This window comes from Aphelocoma coerulescens, chromosome 1, assembly GCF_041296385.1.
Source record: "Aphelocoma coerulescens isolate FSJ_1873_10779 chromosome 1, UR_Acoe_1.0, whole genome shotgun sequence".
Lineage (NCBI taxonomy): Eukaryota > Metazoa > Chordata > Aves > Passeriformes > Corvidae > Aphelocoma > Aphelocoma coerulescens.
Window position 1 is genome coordinate 108259411 of NC_091013.1, and position 18169 is coordinate 108277579.

The 18169-nt window shown below is 63.2% G+C and overlaps 2 protein-coding genes across 2 annotated transcripts; both read left to right on the forward strand.

The window, feature by feature from the left end:
• The first annotated feature begins 629 nt into the window (after positions 1-629).
• Positions 630-6608, forward strand: LOC138119862 (maestro heat-like repeat-containing protein family member 6). Its single transcript, XM_069032109.1, has 15 exons — positions 630-750; positions 1031-1095; positions 1206-1355; positions 1539-1687; positions 2011-2158; positions 2405-2592; positions 2683-2820; positions 3107-3221; positions 3394-3549; positions 3758-3934; positions 4068-4223; positions 4383-4484; positions 4891-4993; positions 5289-5345; positions 5650-6608. The coding sequence occupies exons 1-15, from the start codon at positions 630-632 to the stop codon at positions 5847-5849; spliced, it is 2025 nt and encodes a 674-aa protein (XP_068888210.1). The 3' UTR covers positions 5850-6608.
• Positions 6609-10662: 4054 nt separating this feature from the next.
• On the forward strand, positions 10663-16192 carry LOC138119867 (maestro heat-like repeat-containing protein family member 6). The gene is made up of 15 exons (XM_069032121.1): positions 10663-10783; positions 11074-11138; positions 11249-11398; positions 11582-11730; positions 12054-12201; positions 12448-12635; positions 12726-12863; positions 13150-13264; positions 13437-13592; positions 13801-13977; positions 14111-14266; positions 14426-14527; positions 14934-15036; positions 15332-15388; positions 15693-16192. Exons 1-15 carry the CDS (start codon positions 10663-10665, stop codon positions 15890-15892), a joined length of 2025 nt encoding a protein of 674 aa, XP_068888222.1. The 3' UTR covers positions 15893-16192.
• Positions 16193-18169: the final 1977 nt, after the last annotated feature.

Below are 18169 nucleotides of genomic sequence, written 5' to 3' on the forward strand. Positions count from 1 at the left end.
CTTATGGTTGGAGCCGCTGCTTAAGTTCCTGTCGGGCTGTCTTAGACACTTGGGGCAAGGGATTCCTTCCAAGCTGGGCCACTTGGGGTGGGCTGGGGGCAGCCCAGGGCAGGTGGCATTGTGTGCAAGGGCCCTTTGTGACATGGTGCAGCACGGTCACCGTGGGTGTCCCAGGGCCCTTTGTGACACGTGCTGCTGACATAGGTGCTGGCGGCGACGCGGCCACGCCACAGCGCTCGGAGCACGCGACGGGACAGGACGGGACAGAGCGGTGCCGCACAGCCCACTCGTTCCTTGCCGACCCGGAGCTTTTCCAAGGCGTTATTCCTGCAGTGCCCTCAAGACCAGACTGCAGGACTTGGTGACTTGGAGCTTTTCCAAGGCGTCTCTCTTTCCCGCGGCCACTGCCCTCGAGGACAGACCGTGGGATTTGGTGACCTGAATCATTTACGAGGAGTCTCCTGTCATTGTGGCGGAGCCCTCTGAGACCGGAGTGCAGGACTTGCTCTCCTGTAGCCTTCCTGAGGCTCCTCTGTCGCAGGTGCCTTCAAGGCACAAGTGCACGACCTGCTGACCCGGAACCTTCCCAGGCATCTCTCCTGCAAGAAGCCATACATCTACTCAGTGTCATGGAGCAGAGGCCCCTGACCGTGCCCAAGCAGGCCTTGGTGAAGGGTGAGGAAGAAGGCCCTGCAGCTGCCCCAGCACAGCAGCCTGCAGAGGTGCAGCAGTTCCAGCAGCCACAGGAGGGTGAGTGGCAGAGCTGGACCCCAGGGCTGGTGCCTGCAGCCAGCTACGCCCCATCCCATCCCATCCCATCCCATCCCATCCCATCCCATCCCATCCCATCCCATCCCATCCCATCCCATCCCATCCCATCCCCTGGGAACATGCCCATGGACAGGAGGGAAGAGGGGCCAGGGCAGACCCCTCCGCAGCGGCCGTGCCCCATCCCCCGGCCCAGGCCCGGGCTGTGTTCTCCGGCCTCTCCCGCAGCCCCTCAGCTCTGGCCGCGCTCGCTCTTTGCCAGATGCAGCCGTGGACCGGACACAAGAGCAGGGCCCCGCCCGTGGCCGCTTCCGCAGAACAGCGCAGGTACCTGCAGCCATCCCCACCCGGGCTGGGCCTGCTGTCGCTGCTCAGCCGAGCACCGCGCTGGCAGCACCCCATGGAACATCCCTCCCTTCTTTGCCCTTCTCCTGCAGATGATTTGCGAATTCATCAGGAGAATTCGGGAGGAAGAGAGCAGCGTCACGGGCACTGGGGTCAGAGCACACCCTCACACCTTCAAAACCAAGACCAGTGCCGCCCTGCTGGATATGCTTGTGGAGGAGGGCGTTTCCAGCCCAAAGAGAGTAAGCAGCCTGTGGCCAGGGCTGGAGCCCCCCAGGAATCGCTTGGCCACCCAAGCCACGCCCGCTGGTCACTTTAAGCCTTTGAGGCCATCACAGTGTGCTGGGAAGGGAAGCGCTTCTCTGGAGAAGCAGGGGACATTAGTCCCTCTGGCAGCTTTCCAACTCTCCCCGTGCCTTCTCCAGGTGCCCGCCATGGTGAGGTACATCCACCAGTGGCTCCTGTCCAATGAGTATCCTGACTCCAGACTGTCCAGGACCCTTCTGGCTCTGACTGAGGCCTACCCCACTGATGTGGTGATGACCATCCTGCGTGTGGCCCCATCATGTGACAGGTATGGGGCCCACCTGCCCAGAGGGCCCAGGGCTCACCAGCTCATCGGCCTGTGGAGCCCGTCCCAGGTGTCTGACAAACGCAGAGTTCCAGGGCCTTCTGGCTCCTCCATTTCCCAGCCCTGGCATGTCAGCCCCCAAGCCTGCTGCCATGCTCCCTCCCTGCCCCTCAGGGGCCCGTCCCCACAGGGGTGGGCTGCCTGGCTGCTGCCTGTGAGGGGCACTGGGCAGAGGCAGGGCTGGCAGCCAGCTCAGGTCCCCGCTGCTGCCCAGGCCACGGTGCTGTGGCCGAGATCCCCCCTGAGACAGAGCTCTGACCCCACAGAGCTGCCACGACCATGTGGAAGACGCTCATGTGCTCAGTCAGGACTTCAAAGACAGTCATGCCGCTACTCCTCGATGTGCTGGGGAGCTGGCCAGAGCACAGCACGCGCACCTCCGACGGGGATGACACAGTCGTCTTTGCCCTGGCTGTGAGTTTCTGGAACCGGCCCTTGCTCGCCCCCGGCTCGCCGCTCCAGCAGTTCTCCATCCTCCTTCCCCCACTGCATCTGCCTGCCTCAGGCGCTGGGCTGAAACTGGGGCTAGGGGCAGGTTCAGGGGCACCAGGCCCGGTGCTCCCCCCTGCGTCTCCCCTGGCCTCTCCCTCCCACGCTCGGGCCCTGCCACATGGACACCTCGGCAGTGAGCGCTGTCTTGGGGTGGTCTGTCCTCTGCAGGCAACTCTGGTGATGTGGAAGATCCTCCAGGTGCCCTGTGTGCCACGCGTAGTGACAGTCTATTTGCCCCACCTCTTTGTGCATCTGCTCTTCCAAGTGTTCTTCAGCACAGTGCAGATGCCAGAGAAGGTCGAGAACTTGTGGAGAGCATGCCAGGAGCAACATGGCCTTGCCACCGACCCCAACAGGTGCTCCATGCCAGTCCTCCTGTCCCTCCCATGTCCCCAGCGCAGGAGCCAGTGCCCACCAGCGTGACCTGGGCTTTGCTCTGCACACAGGTTTGCAGTGCAGACCCTGAAGGACCTGCTCTGCCGACTCTACTATGAGGACGTGGTGGTGGCCGTGGAACACAAGCGTGGCTGGGACACGCTGCTCTGTGCTGACACCCACCACCACGCAGTGGGTCTGCTGGCCAGGTGAGGCCCCCTCCTCCCCATCTGCCCTCGGCATCTGTGCCCTGTGTCCCGGGTGCCCCACACAGTCCCCGTGCTCATGGGCCAGAGGGCCTTGTCACCGAGGGCCGGCCGGCCGGCCAAGGACACTGGAAAAGGCTGGGAGAGGAGGGTCCCCAAGAGCAGCCACTTCCCAAAAGACCCAGGTCCCCTTGCAGGGTGGCGGGGAAAGACCAGACCTGTGTGAGTCTGTCCTGGGAGAGGTTTGCCCCCCCGGCTCACGGTCTTGCTTCCTTTCTCCTCCTGCCAGGGAGATGTCCCGGGCCTCCAAATTCATGCCTTTCCGGATCGTTTGCCACCTGTTCAGCCTGCTCAGCGGGGAGGAGCCATGCCAGGATCTGCCTGCCCTGGCCTTCATTGTGGAGGTGAGCCCGATGGCCAGCGCAGCCTCGCCCCGCTGCCTCCCAGCTCTCTGCCCTCTCGTAGCCGCAGCTGCCCGGGACGGTGCCCGCGCCCTGTGCTGCTGCCTGGGCCCAGCGCTGCACGCTTGCGGGCTCGTGCCGGCCGGCTCCCCCGTCACTCCCCTGTGCCTTTCAGGTCCTCTCAGATCCCCCTTTCCAGCATTGGCTGGACTGGGGTAGATGCAGTGACAGCGTTCTGGAGATCATGTCCAAGAACCTGCGGAGCGAGTGCAGGGAGAGGCGTCGCCTGGCGCTCAGAGGCCTTGTGGTGCTCAGCGAGGATCCCTCGATGGTGAGAAGGGGGCAGCGGCTGAAGCTGCGCTGGCAGCGTGGGGCTGGGGAAGGCAGTCGCCTGGGCTTGGCTGGGCTTCGGGCACTGAGGCAGCTGTTCCCAGCTCTCCTGCCTCCCGGTTCAGCTGCCCGAGTGCTTCGGGACAGGCCTTTGGCCTCTGGGCCCTGCAGCAGCAGGGTGGGGTTGCACAGCCTTGTGTTCCACACAGAACAAAGGAATGTGGAGCCTGAGCGAAAGCCTCGTGGAGCGCCTGCAGGAAGATGACAGCAACATGGTTGGGATGACCATCGTCGTCCTCGGCTATTTGTTCCTGCATAGTGGTGCCCCGATACCCAGCCCCATCGCCCTGCAGCTGGCTGAGGCGCTCCTGCCACTCTTTGACAATGTAAGGCTCTGTGCCCCCAGCCACGGCCACTGGCTGCTGCCCAGACACTTTGTGCCCTGTGCATTTTCAGGCCCGTGCCCAGGTGGGCCTGGAGCGGCCGATGCGGAGCTCTGTCTTGCTTCCTTTCATACAGGATGACAGCCAGGTGCGGCTGCGCTCCACATGCATCTTCCAAGAGATGATGGGCTTATTAACGGCAGAGGGAAAAAAGGCCCTGAAGTCTCACGTGCGCCAGAGCCTGCTCCCACTCTCCTTCCACTGCCATGACGAGGACGGGCACGTGGCCGATGTAAGGACTCGTGGGCTGCCGGGGTTCCCCTGGGAGGGGGCTCGGCCGCCTCCTGCCCTGGCGCCTCATGGGCTGCAGCACCCCCCTGGCCTCGGCACAAGGACACGGGTCCTGTGCCCTGGGCTGTGGTGCCATCTCCCGGTCTCTGCTGCTCTCCAGGCCTCCCGGGAAGCGCTGCATTGTGCGGCCAGCTTCCTGAAAAGGAGAGATCTCGAACGCGTGCTGGACGTGGATCAGACATGGAGGTTCGACGAGGGCCTGGTAAGGACGGCCTGGAAGCCCAAGTCGCAGCCTGGAGAAGCCCCCTGACTGCGGTGCTCCGTGTGGGGGGCTGGCAGCTGTGCCCCCCGCCCAGTGCTGCAGCCAGGGGCTCCAGCCTGCGCTCCACACGCTGCTCCCATCCCTGGCCGCACGGGCTCTTCTCCAGGCTCCTGTGGCCGCGAGCCGGGTGCCCACGGAGCCCCGGCCTCGCTGGGCTTTGGGGCGGGGGGGGCACCGCGGCTCCCCGGGCAGCGCCCGGCCCTCGGCCCCCTCCAGAGCCCGGCGCCAGCGGCTGCTGGCCGGGCCTCAGGGCTGTGCGGGCAGGGGAGGCCACGGCGGGCAGCAGGGAGCGCCCGGCCGAGGGGCTGAGCCCGCGCCAACCCTTCCCTCCTGGCGCTCTCTCCAGCTGGCAGGGGACAGGAGCCGAGCGGCCGAGCACTTGCGGCGGGCCCTGCCGTACCTGCGGAGCCCACAGGAGTCCCTGCGACAGGCGGCCGTCGGGTTCATTGGTGAGCCACGAGCCCGGGGCCCCTCCCCGCCCCTCCCCGCCCCTCCCCGCCCCGCCGCAGCGCGGCCCCAGCCCCGGCTGCTGCCCCGGCAGCGGGATCCGGGCTAGGGGCCGTGGGGCTCCGCCTGCCCTCGGGGCTGCCACCGTCCTCTCGCAGCCGTGCCCTCGGGCGTCGGGATGCGGCGAGGGCCCGGGCTGAGCCCTGCCGGGGCGAGGAGAGCGTGTGGCCGCAGGGCTGGCAGCGCCGCTGTCAGGGAGCTGTGCCGCTGGGGCCGTGACAGGCTCTGTGTTCCCAGGCATCGCCGGGCGGCACCTGAGGGGCCAGCAGGAAGAGCTCCAGCTCCTCTACGAGGGTGAGTGAGTGCAGCCGGCTGTCAGCGGGGGCTGGCGGGGGGAGCTGCAATCCCTGCCCCGGCTGCGGAGGGCTCTGCTCTCTGCGCGGACGAGGGGTGGTGTGGGCAGAGCACAGAGAGGTTTCAGGGGCACGTGGGGGATTTGTGGCCAGCACCTTTGGTTGTCCAGGGACCTTCGATCCCGTTGGTCTCTGCTCCCTCTTGGCCGTGGCCAGAGCAGGCTGGGATGGCCCTGGCAGGGGGGGTCTCCTCGGGTCCCCGCAGATCTGGAGTCCGACCGTGCCTCTGTTCCTCTCTCTTGCAGCCCTTGAAGACGCGTCCCGTGACATCAGCCCTGCCGTTTCCAGCCTGGCGCGTCAAACAGCCTACGTCCTCCGGGCACTGGAGAGAGCTCCGCGCTCCATCTTCCAGATGCTGCGAGATCGACTCCGCAGGGCATGCAGGACACGGCCTCGTCTGTCGGGCCGTGGCTGGCTGCAATGCTGGAGCTCCTCATCGACCTGATCTGGGAGGTTCTCTCTGCTGGGGCCACCTGAACCAGCGGGCATTTTTTTTTCAGATGGTTCTTGTCTTCTTTTGGTTTTTCCCTTATATGTAAATATAGAATGTGTTTGTCTGAGACTAAAATTGGTTCATGCCTCAACCATCGATATAAAGTTTTTTCTCATTATCAAGAAGCTACAACCAAAGATGCCTCCCTGAATGGTGGGACTTTGAACTGGAAGTCAAACTGCTGATTAGATAAAGGGAAACCCATGGTTCAATCATCCCCGGTTGAGTTTGGGGTGGGGGGAGAGCGCAGCTCACAGAAGCCAGGTTTACACAGACCACCCCAACCAATCGAGGCGGGGGGAAGGGAAGGGAGGAGGTTTCAGGTTCACGGAGTAACCTCTGGTCAGAGGCACTGAGCACCCATCCTCCGTTACATAAACCGGCCCGGCTGTGGAACTCCCAAACCCCACAGGCCACACGCACGGCACTTTCACCTGAGAGGCTTTGCACCACAGGACTGCACGTGATGCAACAGATCCAGAGTCGGGCGGTGAGAGACTGCCCCCCTCCCCCAGGGGGACATGCCTGGACATTGCTACCTGGCTCGAGGGTATATAAACCCATCCGATTCTGTGCTTTCTGGGGGGACTTTCACCACCAAGAACACCAGCTGGATCAGCTGGATCAGCGGAACATGGTGGGGATCCACGGAGTGGTGATATTTTCCTTATCCTGTCCCTGTCACTCTTTCTGTCCCCTGCCAACTATTTTCTACTTCTTTCTTTCTCTCTCTAATATTTACCATCAAATAAAACCCATACTACTGTCACTGGCATATGGTCTCGTTTGCACCTTAATTCGGGCAGAGGCATTTCTAAGAGCCTTCAAAAGGAATTGTAACAGTGTTCTAATACACAGACTCCCAGGAGCTTTCTTCTGGTGCCCAGTGTCCGCAGGGCACAGGGGAAGAGGGGAAAAAGGATGCTTGTCCTCAGCAAGTTGCCCGGGTGTGCAGTGTGGAAGGGGAAATGGCCAGAAGCCCCCTGGCCTTTGGTGGTTCTGCTGAAGCCTTAATGCTGCCGACAGAGCGGCTGGGCAGGGGCCGGAGCTGCGGGGACGGCTGCGAGACCGGTGCCTGGAGATGGCCGCAACTCCTGTCCCAGGCAGGAACCGCCGCCTGTGTCCTCCTGCCCGTGCGTTGCTGGCTGGACTGCTGAGGGCTCCGAGGTGCCTCTTGATCCGGCCCCTCTGCAGCTCCGTCGGGGCTGCGGCGCTGCCGGGCTGCTTGGCCGGGCTGGGGGAGAGCCTGAGGGGCCGGGGTGGTGGGAAGGCCTGAGGAACCGGGTGTCAAAGACCATAAGCAGCCCCCGGGCAGCCGCCTCGTTCCTGCCACCCGGCTGTTCCGGCACTTCCCCGATGCGTCTGTCTCCCAGGCCTGCGGCAGAAGCCCTCGAGGCCAGCAGGAGGTGGGGAACACCCCAAGGTGCACAGGCTGGGCCGGCTGGGGACAAGGAGGGCGGGGGGCCATGCCGGGCACGGCCACTGGCCGCTGCCAATAAGGGGCAGTGGGCGGAGGCAGGGCCAGCGGCCAGCCCGGGCCCCCGCGGCTGCCCAGGCCACGGTGCTGTGACCGAGGCCCCCCTGACACAGAGCTCTGGGCCCGCACAGCTGCTGCCTCCGCGGGGAGGCCGGCGATGTCTCCTCGAGCAGGGCTGCCGAGTCGCTGCTGCCGAAGCGGCTCTGGACGCCGCAGAAACAGCAGCAGAGCGTGCACAGGAGCAGCAGCAGCCCGAACGCCTGCTCACCAAGGCATCCGCACCAGCCGGGATGCCAAACGGGGGCATAATGTGGGCACAACTGCACGTGGCTTGGCAAAAGGCTCCAGCAGAATTGGCCACAATGGCTTTCTCTTGCCTTGCCAGCCTCACAGCGACGCTCGGCAGCTTTGGCTGCAGCCCGTGCCCTTGACTGACTTCAGTGGCCGTGCTTGAGGGTGTTGTAAACGAGGCTGAGACTTTTTGAAAAGAAAAGCCAACTCCTTTCTTTATTAACAACTGAGAGCGGGAACCCAGGATAAGCCCAGGCTCCGTGCGACAAGCCAGAGTAAACCAACACACAAAAAAGGACAGTGCGACCCACTGGGTGCTCCCTTGGACCCCAAGTTCCGCAGGAGGACCCCGGTTAAAGTCCCAGGTCCGTTCTTTTACCCTCTGTCCCTTCACAACTGGTGGATTTGGGATCCTTCTTCTGATTGGCTCACTTCCAGGGCTTCTATTGGTCTTTATCAAGATGCATTTTTGTCTAATCATTTCCCGAGGGCATTGAATGATTGCATAATCCTTTATCCAGTAGCGGTCCAAGATGCTGACATCACCTGCATGAGGTCATTTTCTAGTCCATCACGTCATCACGTCCCCAGTTGTGTCTCTCCCTGATATTATTGTGCTCACACTCTGATATTACACCTGGACAGTCTTGCAATCTCCTCAGTTAACAGGCCCGTTTGTTCAACTATCAACTCCCCTCTTTTATATCTCATCCAAACAGTAACAATCAACACCCCGAAACCGATTCATTTATTCCAAGGGCAGACTCGCCTTCCACAGACAGGCGTCCCAAGGCAGCCGCATTGGTGCCATGGTGAGGGAGAGGCTCTGATGGGACACAAGCCCTGCGCTGCAGCTGCCGTCCTTCTCCTCCATGCAGGCCCCTTAAAGACACATGCATGAGCTTCCAAAGTAAGCTTGGACTTGCTTGGAGCAATGGAAGAAGCAGCCGGCACTGAAGAAAAGCAGGGAGCGGTGGCAGACGTCCAGGGGTGGCGGGAAGCGCTTTGGTGTCTGCTGAGGAGACGGCCCAGTTCGCAAGCTCAGGCTTTGCTGCTAGAGGATCCTGCTTTGCTCTTGCTGGAGCTGGAGGCCATTCCCTACCAATGCATGGCCACTTGATCCATTGTTCCTGGATCAAGTCTGCTGGACCTGTGGCAACAAGTGTGTCCTGTGTCCCTGTGACAGCAGAAAAGGGCAGGACATGTCTGCTTCCAGCGCCTGTCTTGGCTGCTCCTTCAGGGTGCTGGCACCATCATCAGAGACACCCAACAGCGTCTTCTCCCCGAGCTATCCCTATCCTCTGCGCTTCCCCAGGTGTCTCCCTTGACGTTCCCTGGGGAACCTCCCTGCTTGTGGCCGTCCATTGCCGTGCTCAGCAAGGACGCAGCTGTGTTTGGACGTGAGCTGCCGCAGCCAGACACGCAGCAAGTGGAGCGTAGACTATCAGAGGCTGGGCCGATTCTTTTTTTTCCAGAGTGCAAGAAAGACAGAAAGGCACAAGGAAACATCACAGTGTCTCTCTAGAATCTCTTTGTCCTGTGAAACTCAGCAGCTGAAGCTGTTCTGGTGCTACTGCTAATCTCCTCCATGAAAACATTCATTCCAGGAAGGAGCAATGTCGGGGTCTCCTCCCCCCGCCATGTAGCCCTGGGAGAGGGGCCCTGAGGGGACAGGGACGGGCTTTCCTAGCCCCTGGTCAGCCTCGTTCCCCATTGGTTGTTTTGTGTTTCCTGCGCAGGCAAGGACCCTCGGCTCCCGTGACTGTAAGAGTTCCTCGGCAGAGCTCCGGCCATGCGGCTGGAGAAATAACCATCTCTGAAACATCTATCAAGAATCTGTCCATATATGTTTCTTTTCCACGAGACTCCTGGTTTGATACGTCTTGTTACAGCATCCCCGCTGTAACAGAGCAACATCTCCTGTCAGATACCAATCTGTTGCCCCCAGTCGCTCCAGCTGCTCCTGCCAACAGCCCCCTGTAGGAAGGAGCACAGACCCCAATGCATCTTGGCTTTGGCTGCCCATGGGCAGAGAAGCCCCCCGGGGCACAGGTCTCTGGGGCAGGAGACGGGCAGCAGTGCTGCCAGGGCTCGGGGGGTGGCAGGTCTGCTTCGGCAGGGACTCTGCCACACCTGCCCATTTCAGCGCTCCCCGGGCCCCAGGGCTCAGAGCAGCACTCGTTCCCTGGCCCACACGTTCCTCGTCTGTGTCACAGCCCCGGGCTTAGGACGGCCACCGGCCGGGACGTGTCCCAAGGAGGCCGTGCCAGCTTCTGTGGAATGCCCCGTGCCCGTCCCGCCGCGGCTGCGTCGGCAGCCGTGGGGGCTCCTTGTGCTGCCCCGAGCCCGCAGAGCAGGGGAGCGTTTGCTTATGGTTGGAGCCGCTGCTTAAGTTCCTGTCGGGCTGTCTTAGACACTTGGGGCAAGGGATTCCTTCCAAGCTGGGCCACTTGGGGTGGGCTGGGGGCAGCCCAGGGCAGGTGGCATTGTGTGCAAGGGCCCTTTGTGACATGGTGCAGCACGGTCACCGTGGGTGTCCCAGGGCCCTTTGTGACACGTGCTGCTGACATAGGTGCTGGCGGCGACGCGGCCACGCCACAGCGCTCGGAGCACGCGACGGGACAGGACGGGACAGAGCGGTGCCGCACAGCCCACTCGTTCCTTGCCGACCCGGAGCTTTTCCAAGGCGTTATTCCTGCAGTGCCCTCAAGACCAGACTGCAGGACTTGGTGACTTGGAGCTTTTCCAAGGCGTCTCTCTTTCCCGCGGCCACTGCCCTCGAGGACAGACCGTGGGATTTGGTGACCTGAATCATTTACGAGGAGTCTCCTGTCATTGTGGCGGAGCCCTCTGAGACCGGAGTGCAGGACTTGCTCTCCTGTAGCCTTCCTGAGGCTCCTCTGTCGCAGGTGCCTTCAAGGCACAAGTGCACGACCTGCTGACCCGGAACCTTCCCAGGCATCTCTCCTGCAAGAAGCCATACATCTACTCAGTGTCATGGAGCAGAGGCCCCTGACCGTGCCCAAGCAGGCCTTGGTGAAGGGTGAGGAAGAAGGCCCTGCAGCTGCCCCAGCACAGCAGCCTGCAGAGGTGCAGCAGTTCCAGCAGCCACAGGAGGGTGAGTGGCAGAGCTGGACCCCAGGGCTGGTGCCTGCAGCCAGCTACGCCCCATCCCATCCCATCCCATCCCATCCCATCCCATCCCATCCCATCCCATCCCATCCCATCCCATCCCATCCCATCCCATCCCATCCCATCCCCTGGGAACATGCCCATGGACAGGAGGGAAGAGGGGCCAGGGCAGACCCCTCCGCAGCGGCCGTGCCCCATCCCCCGGCCCAGGCCCGGGCTGTGTTCTCCGGCCTCTCCCGCAGCCCCTCAGCTCTGGCCGCGCTCGCTCTTTGCCAGATGCAGCCGTGGACCGGACACAAGAGCAGGGCCCCGCCCGTGGCCGCTTCCGCAGAACAGCGCAGGTACCTGCAGCCATCCCCACCCGGGCTGGGCCTGCTGTCGCTGCTCAGCCGAGCACCGCGCTGGCAGCACCCCATGGAACATCCCTCCCTTCTTTGCCCTTCTCCTGCAGATGATTTGCGAATTCATCAGGAGAATTCGGGAGGAAGAGAGCAGCGTCACAGGCACTGGGGTCAGAGCACACCCTCACACCTTCAAAACCAAGACCAGTGCCGCCCTGCTGGATATGCTTGTGGAGGAGGGCGTTTCCAGCCCAAAGAGAGTAAGCAGCCTGTGGCCAGGGCTGGAGCCCCCCAGGAATCGCTTGGCCACCCAAGCCACGCCCGCTGGTCACTTTAAGCCTTTGAGGCCATCACAGTGTGCTGGGAAGGGAAGCGCTTCTCTGGAGAAGCAGGGGACATTAGTCCCTCTGGCAGCTTTCCAACTCTCCCCGTGCCTTCTCCAGGTGCCCGCCATGGTGAGGTACATCCACCAGTGGCTCCTGTCCAATGAGTATCCTGACTCCAGACTGTCCAGGACCCTTCTGGCTCTGACTGAGGCCTACCCCACTGATGTGGTGATGACCATCCTGCGTGTGGCCCCATCATGTGACAGGTATGGGGCCCACCTGCCCAGAGGGCCCAGGGCTCACCAGCTCATCGGCCTGTGGAGCCCGTCCCAGGTGTCTGACAAACGCAGAGTTCCAGGGCCTTCTGGCTCCTCCATTTCCCAGCCCTGGCATGTCAGCCCCCAAGCCTGCTGCCATGCTCCCTCCCTGCCCCTCAGGGGCCCGTCCCCACAGGGGTGGGCTGCCTGGCTGCTGCCTGTGAGGGGCACTGGGCAGAGGCAGGGCTGGCAGCCAGCTCAGGTCCCCGCTGCTGCCCAGGCCACGGTGCTGTGGCCGAGATCCCCCCTGAGACAGAGCTCTGACCCCACAGAGCTGCCACGACCATGTGGAAGACGCTCATGTGCTCAGTCAGGACTTCAAAGACAGTCATGCCGCTACTCCTCGATGTGCTGGGGAGCTGGCCAGAGCACAGCACGCGCACCTCCGACGGGGATGACACAGTCGTCTTTGCCCTGGCTGTGAGTTTCTGGAACCGGCCCTTGCTCGCCCCCGGCTCGCCGCTCCAGCAGTTCTCCATCCTCCTTCCCCCACTGCATCTGCCTGCCTCAGGCGCTGGGCTGAAACTGGGGCTAGGGGCAGGTTCAGGGGCACCAGGCCCGGTGCTCCCCCCTGCGTCTCCCCTGGCCTCTCCCTCCCACGCTCGGGCCCTGCCACATGGACACCTCGGCAGTGAGCGCTGTCTTGGGGTGGTCTGTCCTCTGCAGGCAACTCTGGTGATGTGGAAGATCCTCCAGGTGCCCTGTGTGCCACGCGTAGTGACAGTCTATTTGCCCCACCTCTTTGTGCATCTGCTCTTCCAAGTGTTCTTCAGCACAGTGCAGATGCCAGAGAAGGTCGAGAACTTGTGGAGAGCATGCCAGGAGCAACATGGCCTTGCCACCGACCCCAACAGGTGCTCCATGCCAGTCCTCCTGTCCCTCCCATGTCCCCAGCGCAGGAGCCAGTGCCCACCAGCGTGACCTGGGCTTTGCTCTGCACACAGGTTTGCAGTGCAGACCCTGAAGGACCTGCTCTGCCGACTCTACTATGAGGACGTGGTGGTGGCCGTGGAACACAAGCGTGGCTGGGACACGCTGCTCTGTGCTGACACCCACCACCACGCAGTGGGTCTGCTGGCCAGGTGAGGCCCCCTCCTCCCCATCTGCCCTCGGCATCTGTGCCCTGTGTCCCGGGTGCCCCACACAGTCCCCGTGCTCATGGGCCAGAGGGCCTTGTCACCGAGGGCCGGCCGGCCGGCCAAGGACACTGGAAAAGGCTGGGAGAGGAGGGTCCCCAAGAGCAGCCACTTCCCAAAAGACCCAGGTCCCCTTGCAGGGTGGCGGGGAAAGACCAGACCTGTGTGAGTCTGTCCTGGGAGAGGTTTGCCCCCCCGGCTCACGGTCTTGCTTCCTTTCTCCTCCTGCCAGGGAGATGTCCCGGGCCTCCAAATTCATGCCTTTCCGGATCGTTTGCCACCTGTTCAGCCTGCTCAGCGGGGAGGAGCCATGCCAGGATCTGCCTGCCCTGGCCTTCATTGTGGAGGTGAGCCCGATGGCCAGCGCAGCCTCGCCCCGCTGCCTCCCAGCTCTCTGCCCTCTCGTAGCCGCAGCTGCCCGGGACGGTGCCCGCGCCCTGTGCTGCTGCCTGGGCCCAGCGCTGCACGCTTGCGGGCTTGTGCCGGCCGGCTCCCCCGTCACTCCCCTGTGCCTTTCAGGTCCTCTCAGATCCCCCTTTCCAGCATTGGCTGGACTGGGGTAGATGCAGTGACAGCGTTCTGGAGATCATGTCCAAGAACCTGCGGAGCGAGTGCAGGGAGAGGCGTCGCCTGGCGCTCAGAGGCCTTGTGGTGCTCAGCGAGGATCCCTCGATGGTGAGAAGGGGGCAGCGGCTGAAGCTGCGCTGGCAGCGTGGGGCTGGGGAAGGCAGTCGCCTGGGCTTGGCTGGGCTTCGGGCACTGAGGCAGCTGTTCCCAGCTCTCCTGCCTCCCGGTTCAGCTGCCCGAGTGCTTCGGGACAGGCCTTTGGCCTCTGGGCCCTGCAGCAGCAGGGTGGGGTTGCACAGCCTTGTGTTCCACACAGAACAAAGGAATGTGGAGCCTGAGCGAAAGCCTCGTGGAGCGCCTGCAGGAAGATGACAGCAACATGGTTGGGATGACCATCGTCGTCCTCGGCTATTTGTTCCTGCATAGTGGTGCCCCGATACCCAGCCCCATCGCCCTGCAGCTGGCTGAGGCGCTCCTGCCACTCTTTGACAATGTAAGGCTCTGTGCCCCCAGCCACGGCCACTGGCTGCTGCCCAGACACTTTGTGCCCTGTGCATTTTCAGGCCCGTGCCCAGGTGGGCCTGGAGCGGCCGATGCGGAGCTCTGTCTTGCTTCCTTTCATACAGGATGACAGCCAGGTGCGGCTGCGCTCCACATGCATCTTCCAAGAGATGATGGGCTTATTAACGGCAGAGGGAAAAAAGGCCCTGAAGTCTCACGTGCGCCAGAGCCTGCTCCCACTCTCCTTCCACTGCCATGACGAGGACGGGCACGTGGCCGATGTAAGGACTCGTGGGCTGCCGGGGTTCCCCTGGGAGGGGGCTCGGCCGCCTCCTGCCCTGGCGCCTCATGGGCTGCAGCACCCCCCTGGCCTCGGCACAAGGACACGGGTCCTGTGCCCTGGGCTGTGGTGCCATCTCCCGGTCTCTGCTGCTCTCCAGGCCTCCCGGGAAGCGCTGCATTGTGCGGCCAGCTTCCTGAAAAGGAGAGATCTCGAACGCGTGCTGGACGTGGATCAGACATGGAGGTTCGACGAGGGCCTGGTAAGGACGGCCTGGAAGCCCAAGTCGCAGCCTGGAGAAGCCCCCTGACTGCGGTGCTCCGTGTGGGGGGCTGGCAGCTGTGCCCCCCGCCCAGTGCTGCAGCCAGGGGCTCCAGCCTGCGCTCCACACGCTGCTCCCATCCCTGGCCGCACGGGCTCTTCTCCAGGCTCCTGTGGCCGCGAGCCGGGTGCCCACGGAGCCCCGGCCTCGCTGGGCTTTGGGGCGGGGGGGGCACCGCGGCTCCCCGGGCAGCGCCCGGCCCTCGGCCCCCTCCAGAGCCCGGCGCCAGCGGCTGCTGGCCGGGCCTCAGGGCTGTGCGGGCAGGGGAGGCCACGGCGGGCAGCAGGGAGCGCCCGGCCGAGGGGCTGAGCCCGCGCCAACCCTTCCCTCCTGGCGCTCTCTCCAGCTGGCAGGGGACAGGAGCCGAGCGGCCGAGCACTTGCGGCGGGCCCTGCCGTACCTGCGGAGCCCACAGGAGTCCCTGCGACAGGCGGCCGTCGGGTTCATTGGTGAGCCACGAGCCCGGGGCCCCTCCCCGCCCCTCCCCGCCCCTCCCCGCCCCGCCGCAGCTCGGCCCCAGCCCCGGCTGCTGCCCCGGCAGCGGGATCCGGGCTAGGGGCCGTGGGGCTCCGCCTGCCCTCGGGGCTGCCACCGTCCTCTCGCAGCCGTGCCCTCGGGCGTCGGGATGCGGCGAGGGCCCGGGCTGAGCCCTGCCGGGGCGAGGAGAGCGTGTGGCCGCAGGGCTGGCAGCGCCGCTGTCAGGGAGCTGTGCCGCTGGGGCCGTGACAGGCTCTGTGTTCCCAGGCATCGCCGGGCGGCACCTGAGGGGCCAGCAGGAAGAGCTCCAGCTCCTCTACGAGGGTGAGTGAGTGCAGCCGGCTGTCAGCGGGGGCTGGCGGGGGGAGCTGCAATCCCTGCCCCGGCTGCGGAGGGCTCTGCTCTCTGCGCGGACGAGGGGTGGTGTGGGCAGAGCACAGAGAGGTTTCAGGGGCACGTGGGGGATTTGTGGCCAGCACCTTTGGTTGTCCAGGGACCTTCGATCCCGTTGGTCTCTGCTCCCTCTTGGCCGTGGCCAGAGCAGGCTGGGATGGCCCTGGCAGGGGGGGTCTCCTCGGGTCCCCGCAGATCTGGAGTCCGACCGTGCCTCTGTTCCTCTCTCTTGCAGCCCTTGAAGACGCGTCCCGTGACATCAGCCCTGCCGTTTCCAGCCTGGCGCGTCAAACAGCCTACGTCCTCCGGGCACTGGAGAGAGCTCCGCGCTCCATCTTCCAGATGCTGCGAGATCGACTCCGCAGGGCATGCAGGACACGGCCTCGTCTGTCGGGCCGTGGCTGGCTGCAATGCTGGAGCTCCTCATCGACCTGATCTGGGAGGTTCTCTCTGCTGGGGCCACCTGAACCAGCGGGCATTTTTTTTTCAGATGGTTCTTGTCTTCTTTTGGTTTTTCCCTTATATGTAAATATAGAATGTGTTTGTCTGAGACTAAAATTGGTTCATGCCTCAACCATCGATATAAAGTTTTTTCTCATTATCAAGAAGCTACAACCAAAGATGCCTCCCTGAATGGTGGGACTTTGAACTGGAAGTCAAACTGCTGATTAGATAAAGGGAAACCCATGGTTCAATCATCCCCGGTTGAGTTTGGGGTGGGGGGAGAGCGCAGCTCACAGAAGCCAGGTTTACACAGACCACCCCAACCAATCGAGGCGGGGGGAAGGGAAGGGAGGAGGTTTCAGGTTCACGGAGTGACCTCTGGTCAGAGGCACTGAGCACCCATCCTCCGTTACATAAACCGGCCCGGCTGTGGAACTCCCAAACCCCACAGGCCACACGCACGGCACTTTCACCTGAGAGGCTTTGCACCACAGGACTGCACGTGATGCAACAGATCCAGAGTCGGGCGGTGAGAGACTGCCCCCCTCCCCCAGGGGGACATGCCTGGACATTGCTACCTGGCTCGAGGGTATATAAACCCATCCGATTCTGTGCTTTCTGGGGGGACTTTCACCACCAAGAACACCAGCTGGATCAGCTGGATCAGCGGAACATGGTGGGGATCCACGGAGTGGTGATATTTTCCTTATCCTGTCCCTGTCACTCTTTCTGTCCCCTGCCAACTATTTTCTACTTCTTTCTTTCTCTCTCTAATATTTACCATCAAATAAAACCCATACTATTGTCACTGGCATATGGTCTCGTTTGCACCTTAATTCGGGCAGAGGCATTTCTAAGAGCCTTCAAAAGGAATTGTAACAGTGTTCTAATACACAGACTCCCAGGAGCTTTCTTCTGGTGCCCAGTGTCCGCAGGGCACAGGGGAAGAGGGGAAAAAGGATGCTTGTGCTCAGCAAGTTGCCCGGGTGTGCAGTGTGGAAGGGGAAATGGCCAGAAGCCCCCTGGCCTTTGGTGGTTCTGCTGAAGCCTTAATGCTGCCGACAGAGCGGCTGGGCAGGGGCCGGAGCTGCGGGGACGGCTGCGAGACCGGTGCCTGGAGATGGCCGCAACTCCTGTCCCAGGCAGGAACCGCCGCCTGTGTCCTCCTGCCCGTGCGTTGCTGGCTGGACTGCTGAGGGCTCCGAGGTGCCTCTTGATCCGGCCCCTCTGCAGCTCCGTCGGGGCTGCGGCGCTGCCGGGCTGCTTGGCCGGGCTGGGGGAGAGCCTGAGGGGCCGGGGTGGTGGGAAGGCCTGAGGAACCGGGTGTCAAAGACCATAAGCAGCCCCCGGGCAGCCGCCTCGTTCCTGCCACCCGGCTGTTCCGGCACTTCCCCGATGCGTCTGTCTCCCAGGCCTGCGGCAGAAGCCCTCGAGGCCAGCAGGAGGTGGGGAACACCCCAAGGTGCACAGGCTGGGCCGGCTGGGGACAAGGAGGGCGGGGGGCCATGCCGGGCACGGCCACTGGCCGCTGCCAATAAGGGGCAGTGGGCGGAGGCAGGGCCAGCGGCCAGCCCGGGCCCCCGCGGCTGCCCAGGCCACGGTGCTGTGACCGAGGCCCCCCTGACACAGAGCTCTGGGCCCGCACAGCTGCTGCCTCCGCGGGGAGGCCGGCGATGTCTCCTCGAGCAGGGCTGCCGAGTCGCTGCTGCCGAAGCGGCTCTGGACGCCGCAGAAACAGCAGCAGAGCGTGCACAGGAGCAGCAGCAGCCCGAACGCCTGCTCACCAAGGCATCCGCACCAGCCGGGATGCCAAACGGGGGCATAATGTGGGCACAACTGCACGTGGCTTGGCAAAAGGCTCCAGCAGAATTGGCCACAATGGCTTTCTCTTGCCTTGCCAGCCTCACAGCGACGCTCGGCAGCTTTGGCTGCAGCCCGTGCCCTTGACTGACTTCAGTGGCCGTGCTTGAGGGTGTTGTAAACGAGGCTGAGACTTTTTGAAAAGAAAAGCCAACTCCTTTCTTTATTAACAACTGAGAGCGGGAACCCAGGATAAGCCCAGGCTCCGTGCGACAAGCCAGAGTAAACCAACACACAAAAAAGGACAGTGCGACCCACTGGGTGCTCCCTTGGACCCCAAGTTCCGCAGGAGGACCCCGGTTAAAGTCCCAGGTCCGTTCTTTTACCCTCTGTCCCTTCACAACTGGTGGATTTGGGATCCTTCTTCTGATTGGCTCACTTCCAGGGCTTCTATTGGTCTTTATCAAG